Source organism: Anguilla anguilla, chromosome 1, assembly GCF_013347855.1.
Source record: "Anguilla anguilla isolate fAngAng1 chromosome 1, fAngAng1.pri, whole genome shotgun sequence".
NCBI classification, from domain to species: domain Eukaryota; kingdom Metazoa; phylum Chordata; class Actinopteri; order Anguilliformes; family Anguillidae; genus Anguilla; species Anguilla anguilla.
The window spans coordinates 68,430,598-68,457,774 of NC_049201.1; the positions used below are offsets into that span (position 1 = coordinate 68,430,598).

Consider the following 27,177-nt stretch of genomic DNA (forward strand, 5'->3'; position numbering starts at 1 on the left):
TATATATTAAAATCATTTTGACAGAAGAATTGGGCTTACCTCTATACAGTAAGTACATACACTGGCCATTCTACACTACAGTAAATGCACAGACACATGTTCAGGGCACACACTCAATGGCAACTTGAATAGGTACACCTGCTCAGCCTGCTCCTCCAAACAGCGATTCCTATGGCTGCAAGTCAATATATAAAGCTTGCAGACATGGAAAAAAAAGGTTTAGCTGTTCTTCGACCAAACATTAGTAATGGGTAAGAAGCATGTTATATGTAACTTTCACTGTGGTATGATTGTTGGTGCCAGACATGTTGGTTCCGGCATCTCAGAAACAGCTGCCGACTTGGGATTTTCACACACTGCAGTCTCTCAAGTTTACAAAGAATGGTGAGATAAAAAAGACATTCAGTGAGCGGCAGTTCTGTGGGTGAAAACACCTTGTTAATGAGAGGAGCTAAGGAGGGCAGACTCATTCAAGCTAACACAAAATAACAGCTGTTTACGACAGTGGTGTGCAGAAGGGCATCTGTGAACGCATAATGAGTCGATCCTTGACGCACATGGGCTTCAGCAGCTGAAATGCCATGCCAGGTTCCACTCTTGTCAATGAGGGTGGATGAGGGTACAGTGGGTGCATGATCACCAAAATTGGACGATTGAAGATTGGAAAACGTTGCCCGGTATGACAAATCTCACTTTCTGCTTACATACAGGCTTGAAACTATGATACTCTGTTTAAACAAAGTTTTATTGGTCTGCAGTATCAGTTAACATTGTTGGCTCCACCATTGTACAGCTCTGTATGATGGAACCAAAGGTCAGAAGGAGTGAAGACACATACACAGTTGCGTTGCTATTCCTAGTAAAATTCCACCGCCCAACTTTCAATAAAAGTTTCCCAATAAAACTATAAAACTGTTATACGTTGATGATATATACCTGATGCATTGCATTTGGATATTGACAAATGTAAAAGATCATGGTTGTACACTCTGACTGAACTCAGCTACAGTACTCCTTTAAATCCCATCATGTTGTGTGTACACGCCACAGAGGAAATGACAAAATAGACCAGAAACTTAAGCAGTGAGAATAATTGAAAAGTTACATGATCTCTGTTTTTGCAAAGCAATGATGGAAATAAAATATGCTTGCTGTAAGAGAAAACAATGAAGACTTTTTGTTGTCAAACTGCCACTGAAACTCTGATGCTAAATTACCATTTGCAACCTTTTTCGTTCACAAGTCTTTACAGCCTCCCACCTCAGGTTAGCACTATGGAAAAAGAAGGGAACACATTCTGGTAGATTTGAGGCCAACCTGGAGTTTATCACCAGTGTTTAATCATCAACCCATTGTGTTTATTTCCTTATTGCAGTCAATTCCACCTGACTGCAGGGAAGACAAGCACAGAGATAGCCCCGATTTTGCGTCACAACAACGTGCGAGGTAAGCTTTATGTAAACTTCAACGGTTTCTATTAGCTTTGTTTTGTCAAAAGTAACTCAGCATTTATTTTTTTTAAACATTTTAAACATGTTTCATTTTTATATATGCATAATACTCATTTCCATTAGCAATTATTGCAGAAAGCAGGATTAAACATTCCGAAGAATAGAAAAATTTTATTGGCTGCTTTATGTTTTCTCTCACGGGGCTTCTGAATAATGTAAGAATAGACTACATGACTATAATAATAATTAATTCTGATTTTTATAATAATAGAATGAACAACGATTTAATCATTAAAGAAAATATATGCTGTTTTCCATATGTCCATTACCTTTTGGATCACAAATTATTTTAGGAGAACAATTGTAGTTACTTCATGAATGCTCAAATCTTATAATGGATGAAAATGACCGTTCAAACAATTTGCTTTATTAGAAAAATGCTATTTAGTATTTAGCTTTCTATTGTGTGGTTTTCCTGCCATGCAGAATAAAAACAGTCACTTCCTCAAACTGCCGTTCAGGGGAAGGACTGCACAAACAAATAACTGGGACACATTAGACAATGTAAGTGACCAAGCAACTAATTAACTAAACAAATTAGTGGAGGCCTTTAAGTTATAAGGTGGGATTTATCAAGGGTTTAGCAAAAATACTGACCTGGCTATCAGTCAGAATTCTGAAAAATGAACACTTAAACATAGACATGAAGGTGCTGTGTGGAAATTCTACACTTTTCCATTTCAGACATGACACTACATCAGGAAATCAGGGTTCTCCTCACTCCTAAAATCTGTCGGTTTTTAGTAAGTAATCACAATGCTAAAGTTAGCCATCTTGAAAAACTTTTCAGCCAGTTGGGCAGCTCCCCCTGCATGCATGGCCTTCCTTATCTGCTGTCTGTTCTGGGCCCCTGGCGGTGGAATGAGCTTCCCATTGTGATCTGGACAGGGCAGCTTGCCTTCCTCTGACCCTCTTTAGCAATCCTTTCTTTTTTTAAATTTCCTTTTGAGATGATTTACAGCTGTATTTACTTTTGTTTGCAATGCCAATTATTGGTTTGTTTATTGAACTTTTCACTTATTGATTATAAATGGGCCTTCTGTGGCTTTGTCTTTAACTGAGACTTGAACTGAATTTCTCCAGTTTTGTGAGTCACTCTGGATAAAAGCATCTGCTAAACAATGTAATGTAATGCAATGTCATCAGGCCCATATGGGGGGAGGGGAGGTAGAAGGGTCCTGCCTCACAGGGGCCCTCAAAAAATATGCTGTAATTGTACAGGGATGGGATGGCCTGGGGTGGTGGGGTGCAATGTGAGGTATTTTCATGGGACTCAAGATTCGAATGGCAATTGAGCGTTGCAACCTCTAAATTGGTAAATTGGGTTGGTCACCAACTAACTGTGACAGTCTATTTTAAAAGTATTTTCAGTTACTGCCAGTTGTAGCCACATACAGGCCTCAGCAGGGTGCACATGACGAACCATTTTATTGTAATTATTATTCTTATTATGACAGTTAGTTTTAAAAATATAAATACATGTCTTACTGTTGCGATGTCATGCCTGCCCACTTTAAATCATTTCCAGACAAAACATCTCAGCCAGAGAGGAGTGATGGCCATCACAGAGATTCAGGAGACCATAGTGCCAAACTACAACCACCTCATGGCACACCTGCCCCCCGCATACTTCTGCCCCCCGCCTCGTCCCAGAATCAAGGATTTTTTGTGCAACATCCTGTTTGGGGACCCAAAAGTCCTAGGGGTAAGAATAAAGTAAAACGTCTATTTTAATTCTCAGTCAATGTCATGACAAGATAATATATTTTGGTTTGTATTTTGGGCGATTTAAGTGATGATAATGCGCCTAATTCATTTGTAGAACTGTTTCTGTCGTCTTGACCTCAGATGTTTCAATAAACACAAAGGTTAGAGCTGTTACCGTAAACAGCCAATAATTAGCCAATATACTGACAATATATACTGTAATATGCAATGAGTTACAGGAGGAAATGGCATGCCAGGGCCACCCAAAGAAGACAGGGACAAGTACAATGAAAAAATAGACATGATGGTTAACAACTGTTGTCCTTCCTTCTCTGCTTCATCATAATAAAAATCTGCATGCGATAAAGCAGATAAAAATGTAAGGAAAGAATGAAGGTTTACCTGTGCATGTACTTTATTCACAAGCACCAAGATTCTTGTCTTCTGAGAGCCTTTCAATTGGCAGTAAACATATGCTAAAATGAGAAAGTATAACCTAGAGGATTCTATTCCATATTCTAAATCTTTCTTGAAATATGTCTGTATTTTTTATTTGCACACATTTGAAATATATTGCTATTTTCACAGATATTCCTTTATATCACTTTGTCCAAAATGCCTGTGGTGACACTCTTGGACCTCTAAGGTATACCTAAAGAAGACTTTAAAATGTTGTCCACTTGGGAGTTACATTTTGGCAAGGTCTTCTTTTGGCTATGGCTATGGTTCAGTGGTGCTCTGATAAACAAAAAAGAAGCACCTCCAAAAAACAAGGTGTATACATTTATTTTTCCTGGTGGTCGCTGCAACTGTTGCTACTCATCCAGAAGCAGTCTTGGAAACGAAACAAAAAAGAGAGCTGGGAAATGTGCGTAAATGCATTGCAAAAGATCGTAACACTATCTGATGGACTAGATGGACTAATGAATAAAAGTCAATGCGTAGGCCCTCGTGAATAATTATGACATCTATCAGGAAAAAAATGCTGGAGAAATCTTTTTCATTGACCAATCATATTAGCATAAAAAAATGGTTTTTTTTTTTTGTTTTGTTTATTTTATTCATTTATTTTTGCTTGTTTTTATTTTAATCAAGGGTTTAAACACTTTCGGATGTGACTGTATATGTAAAAGTTAAAGGAGCACTAAATCTGGGGCCCCACTCTCACTGCCAATCAAACTCAAATCCCTTGTTCATCAATATGGCGTCCTCCAATATTTGGATGCCATCTATGATCTTTCAACCAACCAGTCCCCAAAACCATTCTCCCCAAGGCCTGAACCGGGCCTTTTTATAAGGCCCAATCATTAGATAACTGACTGAAGCCATAGTGATTGGAATTTATCACAACGCTGGCTATGCCTGTGAGTCGGGCCTATGCTGCCCCCTGGTGGCCAGCACTCAAATTCCCTTCCTGGCACCGCACCATCATTCACTCAGAGGTTTAACCATTCTCTTTTCCACAGATGATACACATCATGACCAGCTTGGCTACAGCTGCCCTCGGTATCATTGCAACCTTGAAATTTAAGAGTATGTGGGACTGCACGGCAAATATGAGCCCCAGCACCTATACAGTTACCTCTGGAATAGCAATTTGGGGTCCAGTAATTGTAAGTACAGCGATTGCAGTGCCTCATTTCACGTCCCATAATTTAAGCAGCATGTCTGCTGTGGATTGTCTATGTTTGCACCCTCTGACTTAAGTATGATGCTTAGCCTGGTGATGCTCCATGACCCCAACACTCAGCAGGGCCAATGATTTAAGGACATGTAATATGTATGCCACTGATGGACTCATTTTGCAATAAATATGCCACAATGTACTTTTCTTTCTGGTCTTCTGTGGAAGTGCAACATATTAAAAACCCAAATCACAAAACTAATGTTTAAATTCCAAATGTTTGTCAAATTTAAGCTACATTTACTGTTCCAAAACAAACTGAGCTAAGCTAAGGGTGTTTTTCTTAAATGGCACCCTTTAATACACATTTTTATTTCTAATGTACTAATGTACTGGTGGAATCATATGTCTTTAATCTAATTTCTGAAATGAAGAATGAACATTTCATTTAAATATTCAATTGGCAGAACAAGATCTATATACAGTATTTATTTGAAATATGTATGGCATAAACAGGGATTCACGTAAGAAAATATAAATAAATACATATATTTAATTAGAAAAGTGCCCAATTTTGTATTTTTATGATGCCTTCTATTTAGGTCTGAATGCATTCACCAGATAGAATTTCAACAAAATAAAATTTCCACAGGAAATTTCTGCTGAATGCAAATATTGTCTGCTTTGCAGCATGTGGGCACAGGTATCATCTCTATCATGACATACAGAGGCATTAACGGTGATTTGGTGAGTTTGTGTGTCTTTGTGTGTCACAGTTTTTCCCAAGACTTTGACTTGGCAATATTTGTAAGACTAAGACAAAAAAAATTAAATGATAAAATTGTATAGTTGTAATTTTTAAAATAACTGTTGATGCATAGTTAGACTTCAATCAGACATACAACCACATCTGATACTTTTGTGAGGTTAGGGATAGTGACTATGGGCAGAAATTAGTGCCAACAATCTGAATTGTCTCAGATGTGTACTGTAGAAAATGTAAACTGAGCTGTGAGAGCACTTAAATTTGAATTATTCGAAACTTGAAATTAAAAGTGAAAATAGAATGCAATGAAGACAGTATTCAAATTCAAATTATTTCATTCAATTTCAAATAGTAAAATACAAATTCAAGTTATGCAATTCCAATTCAATTTATAAATACAATAATTCAGTTTTAGCTTTGCTAATTCAAATTACTGCTATTCAATTCAAATTCAATTTCTGCCTATACATGACTCTCGTGAAAGGTATTTCAATGCATTTTTCTCTTTAAAGGTGACCGGTGCTGTTTATATGAATATCTTCAGCTGTCTCATAGCAGCCACTGCTGTTGTCCTTCTCACTGTGGAGTTAATGTGGACTATTGAAGTCCCATGTAATGAAAATCAGCTGGTGAGTTGTCCAATACTTTGATACTGTATTTGACTTTTTGTGAAATATTTCACAAGGCCATTTTCTATTCTTCCCTTAAAAACCACCTCAAGAATGTCCAGTAGAGATGAAAACCTGCCCCATGGTGGAGATATGGGGTAGTGCCAGGGTGGGACTTCAGCTTGTCCCTTATTTATATTATTATATTAATTTAAAATTCCAGTTTCCTTTTTGGGGGTGGGGGTGGAGATTGGGGGCGCAGTTGTACCCAGTTTATTGTAATTGTTTTTAATCAGGGGAGAAAATAGTGCTAAGTGTTTTTTTTCACAGGATGAGGTGCACGGGATACAAGGAGCACTATTTTTTTTCTACATCGTGGAGTTCAGTGTCTCTGTACTGGTAAGACCAGCATTTATGCATATTTATTATTTCATTCAAAGGTTGTGGCTTAAAAGGACATTTAATGGTAAACAACCCACTTAAATTGTAACTTGGCCCACTCTTGTGGTTTCTTCTGTTGGTATAGAGATAAATAGAGATAGATCTACTATAAATAGATATACTATAAAGGGTGACATGTCTGCTGAACTTTAAAGACATTTCCATTATTCAATTGAATACTGCAAACAAGCCTTCTATATTAATATCTGTTTTCAATAGTCAAAACACAAAAAGGGTTTTTGATACAGTTCGAATCTAATTATTAGTGATTTTCATAGTTATCTTTTGTTTATAGACTCAAATTAAGTAATGTCATATTTGTTAGTTCAGCTAGATTATACATACCGTATTCTACAGACTTAATGCTAATGATGTATTATTACACTGAAATGAGAGAATGACTGCATTATTTGCCCAGAATCTGTCCCTCTTCCTGTTTCTAATTTCCTGTTCCAGTGTGCCATGGTCATCAAGCAAAGAGCCCAGAGCACTTCAGACCCTCCACTCGACCCACCTCTGTATGTTAATGAGCCAGTAGCCGGTCCTTATTTGCCCATCTCTCTGCCCACGCAAGGGATCTACACGACGATCATGCCTGCAGCTCCGCCTCCAGAGTACACCCCCTGAAGTTTTGGCATGTCAGTGAGCTCTGCTCAGGGCCTGGAAACTGGGTTTTTGGGGCAGCGCAGGCTCCACGGTCCAAACCCAGCACCTGGTGCTCTCTGGCCTGCAGCCTTCCTGAAGCCTCAGATTTCCTTTCCCTTCCAAAAACTCCAGCTCTGCGACCACGCAGAGAACATCCCTGTCTAATATTCACATTGAATTTGTTCTTTTATTTTTGTACCACAGATGAATTGACTCATGCTTCACAGTCTGACTGCTGTACCTCCACTTGCCCCGCTGTTAAATCTCTCCCCTTTGTTTGTTAAGATGAGGTGTGCAGAGCAACTGTAGTGTCAGTTAAATACAGTACAATGCATAATTCTATCCCATTGATATGCAAATAAATCTTAAACTTGGATGTAAGCCATAGACACCTGAGGAGAACAAAATTAGATCATCCTCATGAAAATGCAGTGCATCAAAAATACCCTCCTTACCTCCACCTCAGCCGTTTTCAACAGCAGGTTAATTCATTTATACTGGTAATTATTAATATTTACAAGAAAACCACCATTTGCATTGGAATAATCCTGTGTTCAGCAGATGCGGTGATTATACGGCTCACCTTGAGATGGTTTTGTTTCAATGTCCACGCTAGCCTCGCTTCGGCGGGGGTCAGGGGGCTCGGCACTTTTCAGGGCGCGTCGTATTAGGCAGGGGCGAGCCAGGCTCCAACACTGATGGAATTTCAGATGGAAGTTTTAAAAGGATGCGGACACCGGAGACACAACCGTTCCCTCAGAACTGGCCGTTCAAGGAAAAGCACAGGCATCCTTCGCTCCGCCACTAGACGCTTTGACGTGCCCGTGCGATATTTTTTTAAAAAGGCGTTGAAAAGCCGTTGCTCGGTGGCCGAATTTGCGTATTGATAGATGTATGATTTAAATGATCTTGTGGTAAATTGATTTGTTGCCTTGTGCCATGTGTACAAACTGGACGTAATAACCGGGGAACGGAAGGCTTATTCCCCATCTGCATATTCCTGCTGATTATTGCTCCCACATTCTGTTGCTCAGTCACAGTTTGATTCGATGCACAATTGCTTTCTCTAGCAATACTTTTTCATCAGGGCAATGGAAAAGAATCTCAAAGCTCAAAGGCAATAGAGGGGATGGGATGCAAATAACTGTTACACAACACCTCAGTGAGCACTACTGTGTCCCAGACTGCTCTGCTTCATGCTCTCCCCTGTACTCGGATTTCAGTCATTCATGTACAGTTATGAATTATGCCCACTTGCTCACTACTGATCTGGGACCAGTATAGAGAAATGAAACTATGTGGAACGTTGTTCAGTGAAGGATGTAATGTAGTTTTATGTAATGTAATGGTCATATTTTTCTGTATAATTTGAAAAATGGATTTAAAAAAGGAATAGGGTCAGTGATGTTGTTAATGAAAATTGTTTTTTTTTTTTTTGTGGAACCTCTTTATTGGGCAAAATTGGACACTTTCCCAGTCTCCTGTGAAAAAAGAAAAATCAACATGCAGATGTTTGGTCATAAAAGAGTTTTTATTGACATCAAATGTCACTCACACAACACAAAGTTGTTTCCTCAGGTCTCCCAGCGCCGTGTGTGGACACTTGAAATGCGAACCTCCTGTGTAGTGCACAATATACCGGGAAACAAACAGCACATTAACGTTGCGTGGCAGCAGCAAAATAATGTGTCTCAAGAGACCAGTCCGCAGGGTCCCTCAGTGTATTCTTCTCTCAGTGCACTGGCCTGCCTAGTGGCCTTTGGCACTCATTATATGGGCCATTGATACAGTCAATTGGTCCATTCCTGTAATCCAGGGTCTTGCCCTCCGACAGATCAGAACACCTGAAGCCTGTCGAGCAAGACATCTTTGTGAATGGATGAGAGTGCGCGCTTTGCTTGGCTCCCCATTGCAATTAAAGCAAGACTACTGTGGACCTGCATAATGCAACCTCTCAGACTCTCACCCGACTTTATTTCACATTCAAACAAACAATTTGTATCAGATTAAAAACAAAGGAAGCATGTACCCATTCAACAATGCGTATTTCCATTTAGATTATTATCGGTTAGAGCATGAGCCCCTCGTGAAAAATGGCGATGTGGTCTGTGGTAGGGTCAAGTTCTGCAGAAAAAATAAGCTTGTTCCATGTTATAAAAACAATGTATTAGCTGACAGCTCAGTCCGGACACAATTGCTGTTCTACTCCAGACTGCTGCATGCTTTGGACATGGTATAGTTCTCTTTCTTGCTCTTTTCGCTGATATTTAAAATTTGTGGTTTCAAATATTAACGTAGGCAGTTAAGGGTGTTTGAACACACAGACGTTCAATATAAACACGTTTTGCTGAGTTGAGGTTATGGCATTTCTGTTGAGCGGAGGAATGTAACATTTTTACCTCATAACGTTGATTTGCAGTACCTATTTTAAGCATCAGGGATAAACCCCATATTAATACTGACCTTTGAGTACTGTTCCTTGTTCCATGTTGAGTACTGTTCATAGAATGACTCATTTCTCATTCAAAATGGCTGCATACTAAGGCTGTCAAATAAAGACCAAACCCTAAATTTTAGTTGCATATGAACACTAACTGACACAATTAATCTGATTCTGAGTTCTGGACATTTTAGCATAAAGAGTAATTAGCCTGAATTGTGGGCACATGCAAGTACAATGTGACCTCAGACACACGCTGATTTTATTTTATTTTTTTTGGTTATGGCTTAAAATAGACACCACAAATATCTCATTACCAAGATGCTGCTTGTATAATGATACTGATCCTGTTTCTTTCAGTTTTTGATACTTGTATTAACGCATATCCTGTCATATAGAACAGATGTGTCAAAAAGCAATTGAAAGGAGGGTGATGTCACTAGCACACAAAATTGTTTCCTATTTACAATTATTAGCTTATTGACATGTTATCTGTGCAGCAAAAATAAATACACATAAATACAGCAATTTAGAAAAAACTAAGGGTGAATATAGACTTTTTTTAGGCATTTAGCAGATACTCTTATCATGTGCAATGTATACAGCTTACAATCTGTTACATACAATCCATTTATACAGCTGTAAATGTACAGAAACCATTCAGGCGCTGCCTAGACTTGCATATCTTTTGCAAGACAGCTGAGCGCAAATCACATTGCAGTCAATGTTTTTTTCTTTTTCTTTTCTTAAGTCAAATGTAAGGACAAATGGTGATTTAATCCAGCCCTAAAATGAACATTTAGCCAGCAGGAATTTATATAGTTAATAACTTGATTTATGAGGTGACATCACAAGCACGGCAATCAAAACCAGCAGATGCAAACAACTACGTGGCACACTGGCAGAGCGCCTATTTTAATTTCAAATCGGGACAAGTGACATAGGGAAGTGATAAACAGCCAATCTTTCTCACCGGTTTTTTCTTCATCGTTTCAGGAAGTTGAAATATAAATTGTCAATGTTTTGCCAGATCAGGAGTTCATCGTGTGGAAGCATAAAGGTTGTAGGCAGTAAAAATGAGAATTGAGGCATACATCGAGAGGGAAAGACAAATGTGGGATATATAGGTTGAAGGACTGAGTGTTGACAACATTGGCAGAAAAAAAATGTAGTTAAACAAAATAATCAGATATGTATGCGGCATGGTGGGGCCCAGCTAAGGACAAAAAGCTATGAGAACAAGCGTACACAGAAGCCTTTCCTAAGTGTGCCAAATGCGAGATGAAAAAGTACAGCAAATGCTGTGTAAAGTTATTGTTGTTAACACACCAGAGACCATACTGGTCATGCCCTTGGACTAAGGGCAACAAGAAGTATCTTTGTTGGTAATCGTTTGGGAAATAAGCCAAAGACCATTTGCCATCGTATGATTCACTGCTTGATGTAATTGGGCAGTAGTGGCTCTGAAAAAGCATGTTCGCAGTTGTAAAAACTGCACTACCTCATACATTTTATCAGGTCCACAAAAGCAGCTGTCTTGCTGTTAGGCCATCTAAGGATTCACAATGCACAAGTTTCTTATTAGCTTGATTGTTGTAATCACAGTGTTCCACAGAGCAAAATAAGTCATGCTAATGTTTTCCAAATACCAACACTGACATGTAAGATATCTATTTCCTGTTCCCCAACATACCCATTTTTGTGATATCACATGGCCCAAAACTCCTTATTGATTTATAATGATTTACATGTTTAGCTACTCTTTTTCCACCTCTCATGGAACCTAAGTTGATCAGAGAACATTCTAAAGCACTTCTTCCCTTCGGGTTTTGATCTGAACCACCTACACCACTAAAAACTTTTTGGCATTTATTTAATATTGACAATAAGTTGGCATGACCAACTCTGCTGTTATGAAATCAAACAATAGCTTTCACCTTCTGGGACTGCTCCTATGGAAAACCATCCAGATGTTTGGACGCGTCAACACTTCATGCCTACAGGTGAATGGCAAATGTGTGTTTTTGTCTTTGGTCATGGTTAATAGGGGTTTGTTAAATGTAATGATGTTTCAGACAGATACTTGAGCTTTTTTAAATCAATCTTTCTCTAGCAAACATTCATTCAGTAACTGCAAACTGTAAACATAGGCACTGGTCTCAAGGGAGACGGAAACATGACTGACCCCACTCATCAGCAGCCAGACTGATATGTCAAATGTGGTGTACAGTCATTTACAGTCGATATTTCTACTCCTCCGTTACTTTCTCACATGGTCCCGCTGAGATTGATGATCTCTTTTTCAAGAGAGGCCTGGTAAACAATTCTTTGTAATATCTTTAAAAATATTTGCTTTCTAATTCCACTCAAACATAAAGCTAAATATCAACATTAAAACCTATGATTGCTCCACAATTGTATTACAATCCATTTCAAACAACAAAATATAGGCAAAATCACAATGAACATTGCTATTTTGTAACAGGCATAGAAAAATATCCTTTGTTTGTTCTAAATATCTAATACATGTAGTTAAACCACCAGAATTGAACACTATATTTTGTTGCACTTTATATTTCAAGACAGAAATATTTCAAACAGAAGCTCAAATTTGTAAAATAGACGCAAATGTCCTATTGTAAGCTTGAAAACATCGTTGTTACAACAACATGTAAGAGTAGACATTATAAATGTCTGAAGACTTTCCTGCTCACAACCTAGCATGTTAACACTGTAGGTTTTTTTTTTCTAACTGTACAACCTCACAAGAAAATGTATTACACTGTAAACTGCCGTTGCATTCAGTGCCGCATCTCAGTTCTATATGTCGATAACCAGCAGATGTTCTCCGGTGGCCTCTGGCAAATTATAAAAGAGCACCTCACACCCACCACATGAAAGTAATTGACTTAGTAAAGCAGTACAGCATATTGCACACATCTTATATATACGATGTCTTATATAAAACACAAATATTTTCATTGAATAAATACACTATTTACATTTTATTTGTGCAGCTCCTTGGCACAAATGTGCATTGATTTGGGAAAGTCTGCCGTAGTCTTTAAATTAGCATTTTTTATTTTTTATTTTTATTTTTTTGTCATTTATTTTTTCATTTATGCATTTTGCTGGAGTTTCTTTGGAATTTAGAGTCACATAAATTGCACTTCAGTCAAATATGTTAATATGTTCATAAAAAGATCTCTCCTATGGTATGACTTTATCTTCGATTAGATTACCTTTATGGGTACATAATAAAGCAGTGAATTGCAATTATAGAATGCTATGGGTAGGTCAAATGTGTGGTGGCTTGAATAACTATGATGTGTATGGGTGAAGTATACTTGAATTCAATAAAATAACTATCAATAATGAATTATTTCTTGTGAACTACACTATATATAGTATATATAATAATTGTACATATAATATAATAATTGTCCTTCAATTGATAGTAAAAGGTGTTCATTGGTAATTTGTCCTAATAGGAGATTTTTGTAGTTTGTTGTACCTCAGTGGTAACCAACCCTGTTTCTGGAGATCCTACACCCTGTTGGTTTTTATTTCAACCCTAATTTGGCGCACCTGATACTACTAACTGTTGAATGAGGTGTGCATTCTTAGGGTTGGAGGGAAAACCTTTCAGATGGTAGATCTCCAAGAGCAGGGTCGATTAGTAATGTTGTACCTCATCTGAAATGAAAAACATTACAGCTGCTGTGTTAACATACATACGTCTAAAAACATTTTTTTCATCATGATAATCCTAGTGATATCAGATTTGAGAACATGCATGTCCTAATTTCTGTTATGCCCACATCATATCAGGGATCTATTTTTTTCTAATCCAGTCACAAAATTTTTAATTTGTCCTTTAAACATGAACTGTATATAACTAAATCCTCATCTAAAATACACTGAAAAGAAATATTAATAGAACATCAGCATTCAAACCAACTACATGATTAATGAGATTTTCCAGCTCTGCACTGCACTAAAAAAGGAAACAACCAAGCAAACTAGGTCACCCAAACCAAAATAAGCAAAGCATCCATATTCAATACATATTAGGCATGCCTTCTCTGGAGAGGAGAAATTAAATGGCATTGAAGAAAGGTTAAGGATGGAAAAAGTGGTTCCTAATTATTTGTAATGGAAGGAAAATTGACCTTATCGTTTGCTATTTTTATTCCCACCGGCAGCACGCCACCCACCTCCCCAGCTTTCAACCCCTGTCGCCTGCATGTCTTAGTCCCCAGTAAACTCAATCACCTTCTCTGCCAGGATCTCCTGGAACGTGGAAAGCTGCTTCATTTGCTCCGTTTGCATGGAGTGCCTCCTCATCAGCTTCTTCTTCAGCTTGAAATCATGGCCCCGCTTGGGGGATGTGGGGGCCACAGGCACCAGGATCTTGTGGCCGGAGTGCACCGGGGATGTGGGTTTGCCATTGGCCCGGATGTCGGGGATGGGTCGCTGGGGGTTCACGTTGAGCGGGGGCAGGAAACCGGGCCTCGTCTGGGAAATGTGATCCAGGAGGAGGGTGCCAGACCCCCTTCTTTCCAGCAGCCCTGGAGGCCGACGCCGCATGGTAATGGGCGACACAGAGTTTGGGATACTTTCCAAGGACTCCCGTGAGGAACTGGTCAGCAGGGAGAGAGGGGAGGCGTTGTACTTGCGACGCTCCACTGAAATCCGGCCTGAGTCTGGAGACCCCGGTATGGACTCAGGACACAGGTGCGTCTCAGACTCATAGTGGTCCATTCGAGTCAGTTTGGGGTGGGCTAAGGGACGGACGGTCACAGCGGCCGGGGCTGCATTCTCCTGAGTTTCAGGTGCAGTGTTCCTGCGGTACAGTATCTGGTGCTGTTGCACTTTGTCAGCCCATGAGGAACCACAGAGGGCCGCACAGTCCTCAGAGCAGGAGCGGTCGATGAGTTTGGGTGAGCAGGGGTCGTGTGTCTCGATGCTGTGCCTGCGGGACAGGAGGGGCCTGCCGGGGCCCGAGATGGACAGGCCATTCATGTCCAAAACCACCTTGTCCTCCTCCTGCAGGTCGCCATCCCCCCTGTCCTGTGGAGCGCCGCTCAGCACAGAGGGGGCCACCAGTCCCCAGGGCTCCGAGTTGAGCCGTTTGAGGAGCTTGCGAGGGGGAGCTCGTTTCTCCCCAGGAGGACGGGCAGAGGGCAGAGGTAAGGCAGAGGTGAGCGCAAAGCGAAAAATTCCTTCCTCTTCCTCCTTTTCGCCTGCTGGGGAGGAGGAGGTGCGGATCTCCACCTCCGAGGGTGACATGCATGCGACAGGGGAAACTTTGTCAACCACCCCTGGGGACGGGGGAGAGTTGAGGTACTGTTTAGTCTTTTTGGTACCCGAAGGAGACGTGTCAGTGGTGATTATGATGACCTCCTTGCCTTTGGCCTTGCAGGCATCTAGCAGGACCTGCAGTGTGTCCCGGTCGCCCTTGTTGATGGCATGAACCAGTGCGGAAGACCCAGAGTAGTCCTTGAGGCTGGGGTCTGCTCCATTCTCCAGGAGCAGGGACACCACTTCTTTGCCAGCTTGCTCGGCACAGGCATGCATCAAGGCTGTCCGGCCGGACTTGTCCGGGATGTTGGGGTCTGCCCCTTTCTCCAGAAGATAACGAACCATCTTTTGCCGACTCTGGGGGTCCTCGTAACTGGCCAGACAGGCAGCGGAAATGGGCGTCTCCCCTCGTTCATTGCCCTCGTTAATGTAGGCACCTCCTTCCAGCAGTAGGCGGGCCAGCCGAAGCTTGCCCTGGAAGACCGCTTTGAGGAGGGCGTTGCCCTCTGTATGCAGGGTCCCACTGTCCCCCATGGTGCCTCCTCCGCTCTGTTGCCTAGTCAGGCCCTTCTTCGGTTAGTATTGCCTAGACATCCTAAGGGAAATTTGAACAACCTGAAATAAGATACAGGAGAGACTATATAAATCATGGAAGTAAAATAACTTATTTATAATGCACTAAATCATGCAATTATGTACTAAAACTCCTTATTAGGGTTATATATAGAGCAATGCACACTCTTCCCATCCTATCGACTTCAAAATTCAACCAATAAACGTTCTTGAGGTCCAATGAGAGCACACTTTTACTACTCACTTCTTAATTCATAGGCGCAGTGTTAAAAAGTACTGATAATAAAGCTTCAGAAAATGAATTGGGAAAGCTGAACATACTTTTCACCAAATTATAATGCCTTTAAATATAATTCCCAACGTATCGCTGATAGTCATTTTAAGTTGTATAAAATAAATGGCAAGAACACAAAGCCTATTTGGTAGTAAACCTTTGGGACAGACTCTGTAATTGCTTTGGATGCAATGTTTTGGGGGAATGATCCAAGGCTCACCCATCTCATATATATATATATATATATATATATATACGTAGTACAGTGTACGTGTGCAATGCCTTTCTTACCACAACACTGTATTTCCATAAGTTATTCATAAGCAGGTTTGCAGGTTATTCTCTTCAGGGGCTGATCTTAAAGTCAAGTCAAATGATGTCATATTTGAGAATAACATTTTACATAATGACATCCATCTTAAAGCATTGCCACTGCTTTGTAATGACTTGTACATATCTTAAGAAATGTTAATAAATGCATTGTTCACAGGCTTTTAAAGTATCTACAGGGTGTATAAAATGTAACTGCCCAATGTATCCATTGGTTCTTAGTCAGGCCAAAAGGATTTGTTATGCAGTGTGAGCAGAGGTGATAGGATGTAGCCTGCAGCCATCCATCATCCATTATGAGTCACTTTTTAGGGTCAGAGGTTAACAAAGAAAGCAAATTAGTGTGTGTGTGTGTTGGCCAGCATTTTAGCCATGGAATTTTTTTTATCTTTCCCTTGGGATTTTAATCAGATAAATTAAAGCAGCTAACAAACCAACAAGTAAATAAAGATTTTAAATGTATTTCCATTCAGCATAGTTCTAATCTTGATGTTATGTGGTGTCAGGTGCTGTACATAAACAAAATTAGCTATTGTGTCATTTTAAGTACAAATTGTAACTATTTATTTTGTTAAGAGTCTGTGTCACATTCTTCAGAAGCACAAATCTTCAGTGGATCCAAAGAATTTGCTATTCTGAAATACATTTTGGGAACTGGCGCATGATAGACATATTCCTTTACTCTGCTCAAAGGACCCATTTGAATGTTTCTACAGTATGTAAGGAGGTAACTGTGTGAAGACTAACTTGATGTGACATAAACGATTTGTGAAATGCCTTTTCTTCTCTATCGGGAAAGTTCTTTGCAATGCCCTTTGATACAATTGAGCCCCATGGTGTGACACTGACTATACTATTCACAACGTTAAGCTTAAATTATACATTATGCACAAATCCCAGCATTTTTTCTTGTTTCTTCACCATGCGCAGAATTATAGATTCATCACTATGAAATGCATTGTGAAAAAGACTTTTCATAGCTTGAATTGGTTTTAGCTCCTTCAAGACATTGTGTTGCCTATTATGTCCATGTAAAATTAATATACTTTGAAGAAAAAAAATTTTTTAATTGTTTGAAGAACAATCATGTTTGTACCCAACTAGTGATGGACTGCCAAACGAAGCTGAAAACTTGAAATCGCAGTCGTCTCCATGACACGTTGTGAGATCTGTCAGGATATTACGATGCTGAGAAGAACAGACTGTGCTCAAACAAGTGAGCTGACAAAATCCATGCAAAAGCCCAGGTAAAACCATCAGCCTCACCAGCCACTGCCATGATGGACCATGATGGACTTCTGGACCAAGGGCAGTGAGCAGCTGTCCTGCAGCTGTCATTCATAAGATTTTCAGCGTTAAACTGACAAAAGGAGACTTTAAAGGGATAGTTTGGAATTTTATACTTTCATAGCTGTATTTTTTCGACACATCCATGGTGTTGTCAATCAACAGAGAACATTTTCACATCAGTTGAATCGTAGCGGACATGCAGCGCCTGCTAGTCAGCCGCGGGTTATGGACGTGAATGGAGGCAACCCTCATGCAGCTCCAAAACCACTTAAACATACTTTACAGTGCACCTTCAGTGAACAGCAGTCTATAGTCACAATTTTGAGCCGTTATTTCATTATCTTTATCATTTGTATCATATGTATATCATGTGTATGGCTGACATAAATACATGTCATTTGACTTCAAAATGATGAAACAATGGCATATTTATAATGTAATTATTGACTGCTGAGGGATTCTGTTCGCTGAAGGTGCACTGTGGAGTATGTCTAAGTGGTTTTGAAGCTGCATGAAGGCTGGACTGACATGAAAATGTCCTCTATCAATCAACACCAAAAAGGCAGAATGAACCCTTAAAAAATTCGTTTTTTTTTCCCCATACATTCTATTTATGCAGCTGGATATATTTACTGAAGCTATTCAGGTCAAGTACCTTGGGTACAACAGCAGCACCCCAGCTAGGAACTGAACCCACCATCTTTGAGTTACAAGACCAGTTCCCAAACCAAAATGCTGCACTGCCATCCCATGCATCTATCCAATGCGAGCGCAGCTGCCCAGCATTCCCTGGTCAGCTGGGCCTGCACAGAAAGGTGTGGGCCCCGAAGAAGGGGCAGTAGGCCAAACTGCGCACAGCCGGGGGGCACATCAGGGTCTCTCCTAGTAATGCTCTGCCATTTCATAACATGAAAGCTTCAGAGAGGAACTGCCCGAACTCCTGCCACCTGTGGCTGTCTGTAAACGTCAAACGCACCTCTCCAGAAGGCTGGCTCCCTTCATTTCCAGTTGTTCTCTCGGACTCAAGCCCCCTCTGGTGACCAAGGTCGCTGCTTTGCATTTAATGCCCCCCTTCCAAGAGTGTACAGAGCTTCCCTCTTTGATTTCTTGCCTTTTATGGAAGCGGAATGAATGGAGCCGCTGGTCCATTTTTATTGTAGCACACTGTGTTCTCTCACCCGCCTTATGCATCCCCCATACAGCACAACGGACATATAGACCCTGTCAGCTAACAACCAATGCTAAATTACTTATACTTTAAAAAAGAACAGCATTAATAGTCCGCCTTCCTTTCATATTTGTTGGATTTATTCTGAAAAGGCAAAAAGCGGAGTGAAACAGACAGAAAAGGGATCACAGTAGCGAAGGTGCCATGGAGAGGGAATCGAACCCCTGCCTGCATGTGGCTTGAGAGTTGCCCACCCTGCCGACTGTGCCACATGGCGTGCCCATCAGTTCATACACTACATTTGTATTTTTCCCAAACATGAAAATGTTGCCTAAGCAACTAAACTATATAGTATAGTCTGTTATATATACAGTATATATAATATGTAATATAGTCTGTAGGTAATCAGAGCACCAACTTAGTTAGGAAAATGGCGAGCATTATTGGGCTGAATTGCCTGTTCTCGTCATTATATTATGTTATGTTATATATATATATATATATATATATATACAGCCTGAATCAGAGGCTTCAGGATGCGTCTGAGGACCATCCCATCAATCAAAATGTGACAAGAGCAGCATGACCCAGCTGCTCATCCTGGAGGGGTGACATGAAACAAGGAAGGCATTTCCATAACAGCAAAGGCACCACCAGCCCAGCCTTATTCAGACGGACAGCACAATTAAAATACTGCCCCAGGAACCCCAGGAATTCAGCTGAGATGGATTTAAAATTGAATTTTCCCCTCAAGTCACCAGTCACATTTTCAGTGGAAACATCAGTTACAGCTACCTGTCAGAGAAGAGTCCATTAATGGGTACTGAGGGGTCCAGTGGCTGGATGGGGTCAGGGGAAAGAAAAAGGAATAAGAATCAGATTTTAGCTAAATTGCATGTGATCATTTTTCTCTCTCAGGTCTAAATTTGGAAAATAGCCACCATCATATCCCCCCCAAGCTCACTGAATGCACCACATATCACCATGGCGCTCAGCTGCTGTTCTTAATGGGATTTATGGCACTGAACTCCCTCGTCAACTGTTGAGCAGAGGGGCAGAGACAGTGACAGAATTTAATTAGTGCAGATGAGCAATGACAGTGATGTCAGAGGACAGAGGATAGTGTCACAACAGGAAGAGGAGCCCCAGGTGTCAGAATTCTTATAATTCACCATAATATTAACCCACAGTTAAATGGATGCCTGAACAGTATGGTAACCTGCAGTAAGACCTTTAACAAAGGTTGTCGTAGACCGCTGAAATTCTGTCCCCCAGTTGTACATATAGTATATGCGTTCACGCAGTGTGTACTGCAGTTCTGTTTTCAGGGCTGAAATAATGCTACAGTGAATGACACACCATTCTTTTCTTGCCTAGACAGCTTTGTAAGTCATTTGGAATGAAAGCATCTGACAACCTAGTAGCAATAATAAGAATACTGTTACCACGGCACTGGCATATAGTGCCTTTTATAAACGTACTGAAATCATTTAGGCATTTCCTGATGAATTACTTTATTATTAGCCATTGTCCAGTTCCTCCCTTTGCCACCTGATGGCAATGAATAGAGTAACGTCACTGTTTCTGTGAGCGATATAATTTAAACACTAAAAAGCCTCTATGTGGCAAAGACTTGCAGGCAAGCATGTGTCCATGAGGCAGCAGCCCACGGTGCTGTGTGGGTATCTCATGTCTAACACTCGCCGCCTACAGCACAGCACAGCACAGCACAGCACAGCACAGCACAGCACAGCACAGACTCAGATTCCCTCATTAGTGATTCTCTGTGATTCTGCACCGCAAGATCAGCCCCCAGTGAGCAAGACTGCACATTCCATGCATACTGATGCTCCTGAGACAGCAGAAATATTCTCAAGCAATACAGCAAAGCTGTGCATGCTTTGTCTTTTAAAAATATATATTTTATGTTTGCTTGTTTTGTCTGTTTGCCTCCTGTGCTGGAAATAAAAGGAGGGAGAGTCATCCTCAGTTTTTTTTTTTTTTGACATGTGCTCTGAAGCATGAGTCATCATCGGCCAGACGGACCAGGACACATGCGCAGGGCCTAGCACTGTGGTTCCGTTTGGATCGCAGGGTCCCAGAAACATCCCACTGTGCCTCATGGCCTGACCAAATCACTGCTGACATCCTGGTATGGAGATGAGGTAGAACCATGTGAGCAGTGGCCTGGTGGGGCTGAGGGCACATTTCCCTCTGAGTGTTGTGTGACAGAGAATGACAGTAGGCATAGAGAAATGAGGGAAAGGGAGAGCTGGGACAAGAAACCATAGGTAGCAAAGTACAGTCCAACAAATGTGTGGTCTTGTATGTAGTATGAGAACAGCTTGTGGACCTGCAGAGCTGAAATTCTGAGGTATAACACTAAAGGGCACAAAATAACAGTATGTATCTGTAAAATGTATCCTTTTCATTTAACCGTAAAGCAATGTAACATGTGTTTAAGTGCGTGTAATTTGAGTTGTAACTCAAATTACTCAAATATGTCCTTTAATGAACCACACACAGCACCAGAAAATTAATTTAGCTGGTACCAAACAAAATTGTATTATTTTCTACTTTATCCATCCATAAAGCATACATCCCTGAGTACAGTTTCAATAGGAACCAAGTGATCAGACTGGGAATATGCAGTATTGATGAATATCCAATGGTCAAAGAACTGGAGCTCAAAACTATGTTTTAATCACCTTGCACGAACTTCAGTACATCTTGTTTCACCACATAAGGGCTTTGGAAGTTGCATTTGTTTGAACCGTCTAATTCTTAAGAATGCCTGCTTTTCTTGGTACTTTAGAAGAGTAATAATTCTTCTAAGGTTACAATTCACTAATGACCCCCCACAATCCCCAATGAGTAAATAAAAAATAGGGAATTGACTGATACAATCTCGCTGTCTTCTCTCTCTCTCACCGTCAACCTGAATTCTCCTTACGACAGAAAAAAATCCTTGTTCATTTGTTGTTCCTTCTGTCACATTGGATACTTATGGAGGTATAAATCTGACAGCTCCAAGAACATAATCGTTTTGACTCAGCCAGTCATTCTCTGTCCAGGGTCTTACAGCACACAAGGCTGCAATACACATCTCCCTTGGCAGTCACTGACCTCCAAGGGGTTCTATGTCTGAGCCTGAGGGTTTTCTCTTCACCTTTAATGGATTTGTGACATCAATGTATAGATTCATAAAGACTTTCATAGATTCTCGCATGTTACGGCCTATTGGAACCTTATTGGTCTCTCATCCATTTCATTAAAGCTCAAAAGTTCTCTTTTACCCCAGAATCTATTCTCTTGGTCTACTCACTCTCCTCATCCACCTCCACCCCCCCCCCCCCCCCCCCCACCCCACCCCACCCCCCATTCAGATACAACTACGATGTGAAAGTCCAAAACCAATGCTTACGACCACCTTATTGGGCGAGTAGTGAGTGATGGTAGTGTTAGAAATTAAGTCACCCTTCCGAACCTGCAGTCACTGGCCTGCTGCATGGAATATTAGATATTAGACGATGATATGCATATGCATCAGCTCTCCGAGGCCCTGGATCCCCAGCTGAGACAGCCGCGTGCATCCGCAGCATTGCCGGCTCGCAATCACGCCAAACTGAGGTCGACCCCCTCCGCCGCTGCAATCTCAGACGATTGTTCCACTGATTGCCAATCTCCCCCTGCCACCGGGGGCGAACGATGCCTCATCGGATTATGCCGACCAGCAAGGCGGCCTTTTCAACAGGCCTAATCACAGCCGGCTCGGACAGTTCCTTTCTCCGGCTATATTACCAATATTAAGAAATTGCTGGGTTATGGAGGAGGATGGGATTTGCCAGAATTCTGCTCTGAGTCAGCATATGGAAGGATGACAGGAGCTGACAGGCCAATTTACTCCTTCCCCGCATTCATGTCATTGTTTCATTTAAGAATTATTGTGGGCTCTCTAAGGTTATGTTCAAGAAGCAAACGGGGAAGAAACCATGCTCCATTTTACCATCTGTTTATGGTATTATAATGCTTGTACTGTATTTCACATTGTCTGACTATTTTTTTTTATTACATGTACTCACAAAGTGCATGTTTTTCCACTTCTGAAAATTGCAATGAGTGCCTGTGTGTGTATTGTATATTACTGCCACTTAATTCTCATACACAATCATCATTAAATATGCACAAATCTCAAATCCTCCTTCTTGGCCTCCTGGGACGATGTTAGTAATTAAGCTACACATGCTGAGCTAATGGTATAGAGTCAAGAAAGAGACTATGGGTGTAAAAACTATTGTGAAATGATGGGTCTCTACAAATAAAACAACCATGTGAATGTAATGTAGCCTGTGTATGATATTTACTTTATTAGTACCATGTCAAGTTGGTACAGTGATTGATATTTTCCCACTATACTCGAGCATCACATGATTAGAACAATTGACTTACATGTAATTATAAAACTGGGGTCAAGATCAATGTGATTTAGCCTTAATCGCCACAGTTTAATTGTTAACAGTTAATTATTTTATATGCAATGGGGCTGCACAGATTTTAATATCACAAATGTAAACTTGTTTATGGTGCATGAAGCAATATTAAACTGACATTTAATTTCATATGAGCAAAAATATCAATAAAATAAATAAATAAATCATGCCACAGTACTATTAAAATAGTTGTGTGCAATAAAATTCACAACGGGACAGTGCAAGGAACATATTCATCTTTCAGTTATCAAGCCATTAAGTTTTTTTGATTTGCAGTGATTACCAACATCAGGACATTATATCGGCTGTCAGTTATGAAAACTATTAATATAATATAATATAATATAATATAATATAATATAATATAATATAATATAATATAAGTCTGGTGCTATAAAATTATTGGTTAAAATACTTTGGCCCTTCGGAGGTTGCAATGTTCATAGACATTTGGATTTAAATTGATAGGCAACCCATAAATCATTGTACTATTATTTCAGTCAGTTGTTTTTAATGGTTACAAATGGTATAGAGTACCAAACGAGGCCTGGCGCAGGTTGTCCCTGACTGGCTCCACTTCGCTTTCAGATAAAGCCAATTGCACCCGTCCATTACTAGGGTATTTTTAGCATTTAAAAAGTCCTCTTTTCACTATAAAGTATTATTTCAAAATACAATACTATCGCCTACTGAAGAAACATGTAATCATTTATTTAGTGGTGGTAAGCCACAACATTGAAGCTCAAAATAACAGGCTACTTTAACTGATCTGCGCGATGTTAATCAAGCAAAACAGTCACATTCAAGCAAGTTCGAAAACAGTATTTGCAAACGAATCCACTTATATTTAAATTTCAAAATATATTCGCTGTCCATGGTACTGACACGGCGTTACAACGCAGACGGAGACGTCTGGTTGGCATTGCAGAATTCACCAAAAGTGATGGGTCAGATTTTGAATTAATGGCCAGTGGCAAAAGCCAACATATTGCCACATAGCTTAAGAAATTAGGACATGTTCCTAAGCTACCTCTTTCGGTTGCTGAACCTATAGACGTTTACATTAATACGCGTTTAATGTGTGAAAACATGCCCTATCATAAATAATAATAATAATAATAATAATATTTGCAGTCAACTTAGTAAGACACTGTAAAGCCCAGTTCCAAACCACTTTAGAAACTAGTCTCCTTACGCCTTAGCTGTTCGAACCTTATTATCTTTCTGGGGTAAACCATGCCTTCAGTCTTACAATACTTGCCTATGTCTGTTGCGAAACAATTAGGCTAACTGCGCATTATCATATTCTGACCCATGGATGTCAAAAAAGTTATTTTATGTGTGTGTGTGTGTGTGTGCGCGCGCGTGCGTGTGCGTGTGTGTTTTGTGAGTGTGTATATACAGTAGACTGCAATTCGAGTATATAAGGTTCTTATAAACAATGTCTGCCAATTGGAATTATAACGGCTTATTGTGTGATGATCCATTGATCCTCAGAAATATTGGCGTTCACGCATCATACCTGCATTCTTCCTTGTGTGACCGCCTCCCTCGTAATATTCCATAATCAAGCGGTTTTGGCTGTCTGAACCGTATATATAGTAGCCCAGAGGACTGCAATGGATACAGTGCACTCTGCCCAAGACAATTCACCAACGAGCCTACTTGATTTTAAATTGGTTTATGCAAATAATGCACATCAGTCCGATAGCACTAGCAAGATGGACAATATTTGGTATAACGGCATATTAATTTATTATTATTTTAGACCTCAGTATTTTGGACAACCACATATCACGATTTATTACGATGCAACATTGACCTATTGCCAGGGTGTAAGAAGGCATACGAAGAAGCTATCAGAAGTCCCATTTATTTATTGCAGTAATCTTTATAATATGACTGAAATTGGTCACCATTTAAGAGATGCCTAGAGTCGTCTACAGCAGGTTCACTAAATAATGGGGAGGCATCCGTTGCTGTGCTGAGTGTGATTAGAAGTGCTTTCTAGGCGAAACGTAGCATAGATATCTCCAGAAGCTCATTGACCATGCCGTTACAATCATACGGTGCTATATGCGTGATTTTCTCTCAAAGTTCTTGAAAGAAATCAGCATCATGGCTTGTCAGAACATTGAACTACTGAACATTGGTTTTTATGGTGAGACTTGTGCACAAGGTTTTCCATTTGAAGAGGCTATTTTTCCATTTTCACTTAGGAGGAGGCTGTATTATATACTGAGACCAGATACAAATTAGCAATATTGCATATCAATAGTCTGCTAACGTACCAATGCCCTTACTAGTAAAAGAAAAGAAACTTAAAACAACTTGTAGCTAACAATATGTTACAGATAACACTCGTCGTTGCGATTTCTTATTACATAACAGTATCTTAAAATAGCGTGGTTAAATATGAAGCCTTACCTGGTATGTGATGCGATTATTTATATGGGTTCCATGGACTGGCTTCTTTCCCCCCTAAGCCCAGCTGTACTCAGTCAAGTACTCCGCAGCTATTCCTATTTGACAGTGTTCTGCATTTAGCTTGCCTTCCCCCTCCCCCATATCCCTCTAGCGATCGCGAGTTTAGGGTAAGACGAGTAGCGTCGCTGCGGGGGTGTGGAGTGGGTAGCTTGGTGGGAAAGAGAAGTAGCCTAACGCGCTCCCACTCAGTACCGAAGATACGAAGGAACGCTGAATTTTCAATGTGGCCAGGCTTGAATCTGTGGAATGAGGCAGAGTGAGGGGTAGCGTGTGTGTGTGTGTGTGTGTACATGTGTGTGCGTGTTGTTTTTGTGTGTGTGCGTGCGTGCTTGCGTGCGTGCGTGTGTATTTAGACAAGACATTCGTTAAAACTCGTTGTAACTAAATTGCAATTCTAAGAGAATATGCCGACCGCAAGATACCATTGGTGACTAAAAATAGATTTGCTTCACAAGCAACGTGTTCACAGCTGACAGTGTTTGCAGTTTCATACTGTTCTTCCCAAATATTTCACAGTTTGCAGCCACAAAATTATTTGCGCGAACACATTATTTACAAAAACGACTTGGCTACACAATTCGCATCTTATATAATCAACAGGCGAACTAATTTAAATGTCATCACATCTTGCATTAAGCAGGTTACCTCGGGGGTTCAACTGTACTGCCTCTCCAAGAAATGGAGTTGTCTGGCAAAAAAAAAAAAAAAACTGTAGGCTAGGCTACTCCCCAGCTTTAGATTGCAACCCATACGGCCCAATAGTTTAATTAATTTAAATTATTACAATATGCTTTGGCATGGTGTTATACTGTAAATAGGCAGTTGTCATAGGACCAATTGGCTACATGATTTGTTTTGTATAACTGGAAAGTCTCTTCATCCTGGAAGAAAAGACAACTTCACTTACTTGATATAGGCCTGTGTATCCACTACCACAACAATTGGGCTGTCAATACATGGCCATATAATCAATGTGGCTACAAACGTTTAAATTGTATGCACAGTCCACCCACACAGAACGACTGTATCTGTCGCTACTGCCCCGAGAGCTAGATATGAAATATCAACAATTTGATACAACATATTAATATGTAGGCTACAGCCTACATTGATATCTCTTTCCCAAATTGTTTGTCTACCTCCTTTGCATCACAGCCCTGGAATCCCAGAGTACCCCTCTTCTGATGATAAAGCTGAGAGATCATGCTGACTCACTTCACACTGCTGTCTTGGTGTCCCTTTCTCAATCTATTATATGTGGATAGTGAGCTTTTTTAAGACATTGTAATTAATCCACAATACCAATGTCCAATTGCAAAACATGGTGTACTGAATGCCTTGTAATGTGTCTGTCCAAATTTCATGAACTGTATATCTTATGTAGAAGGTATGTTATTTGAAGGACCAGTTTCTCTAATGATGATTCCAGTATTTTATACAATGTGTAGCAGGAATGGGGATGGAGCTAGGATGATGAAAGGATGTGAGGAGAAACAATTGTAGCCTATTCTCAGACTGC

At 40.2% G+C, this 27,177-nt stretch overlaps 2 protein-coding genes across 6 annotated transcripts; one reads left to right on the forward strand and one right to left on the reverse strand.

The window, feature by feature from the left end:
• The first annotated feature begins 564 nt into the window (after positions 1–564).
• On the forward strand, positions 565–9,653 carry LOC118215263. 4 transcript variants are annotated; one of them, XM_035395879.1, is made up of 9 exons: positions 565–677; positions 1,376–1,446; positions 1,973–2,015; positions 3,040–3,216; positions 4,685–4,831; positions 5,533–5,589; positions 6,121–6,237; positions 6,547–6,615; positions 7,114–9,653. In XM_035395879.1, the coding sequence occupies exons 1-9, from the start codon at positions 633–635 to the stop codon at positions 7,282–7,284; spliced, it is 897 nt and encodes a 298-aa protein (XP_035251770.1). In that variant the 5' UTR covers positions 565–632; the 3' UTR covers positions 7,285–9,653. The 4 variants fall into 4 exon arrangements, with proteins under 4 accessions (XP_035251770.1, XP_035251761.1, XP_035251779.1 ...); XM_035395870.1 differs by lacking the exon at positions 565–677 and adding an exon at positions 1,175–1,265; XM_035395888.1 differs by lacking the exon at positions 565–677 and adding an exon at positions 2,196–2,254 and having other exon boundaries at positions 1,361–1,446; positions 1,938–2,015.
• Positions 8,815–25,974, reverse strand: LOC118215255 (ankyrin repeat domain-containing protein 34A). Of its 2 annotated transcripts, none has more exons than XM_035395856.1 (2): positions 25,599–25,974; positions 8,815–15,641 (listed from the first exon to the last, which is right to left on the reverse strand). In XM_035395856.1, the coding sequence occupies exon 2, from the start codon at positions 15,578–15,580 to the stop codon at positions 13,994–13,996; it is 1,587 nt and encodes a 528-aa protein (XP_035251747.1). In that variant the 5' UTR covers positions 15,581–15,641; positions 25,599–25,974; the 3' UTR covers positions 8,815–13,993. The 2 variants fall into 2 exon arrangements, with proteins under 2 accessions (XP_035251747.1, XP_035251738.1); XM_035395847.1 differs by having other exon boundaries at positions 8,815–15,661; positions 25,599–25,972.
• Between the last annotated feature and the right edge of the window lie 1,203 nt (positions 25,975–27,177).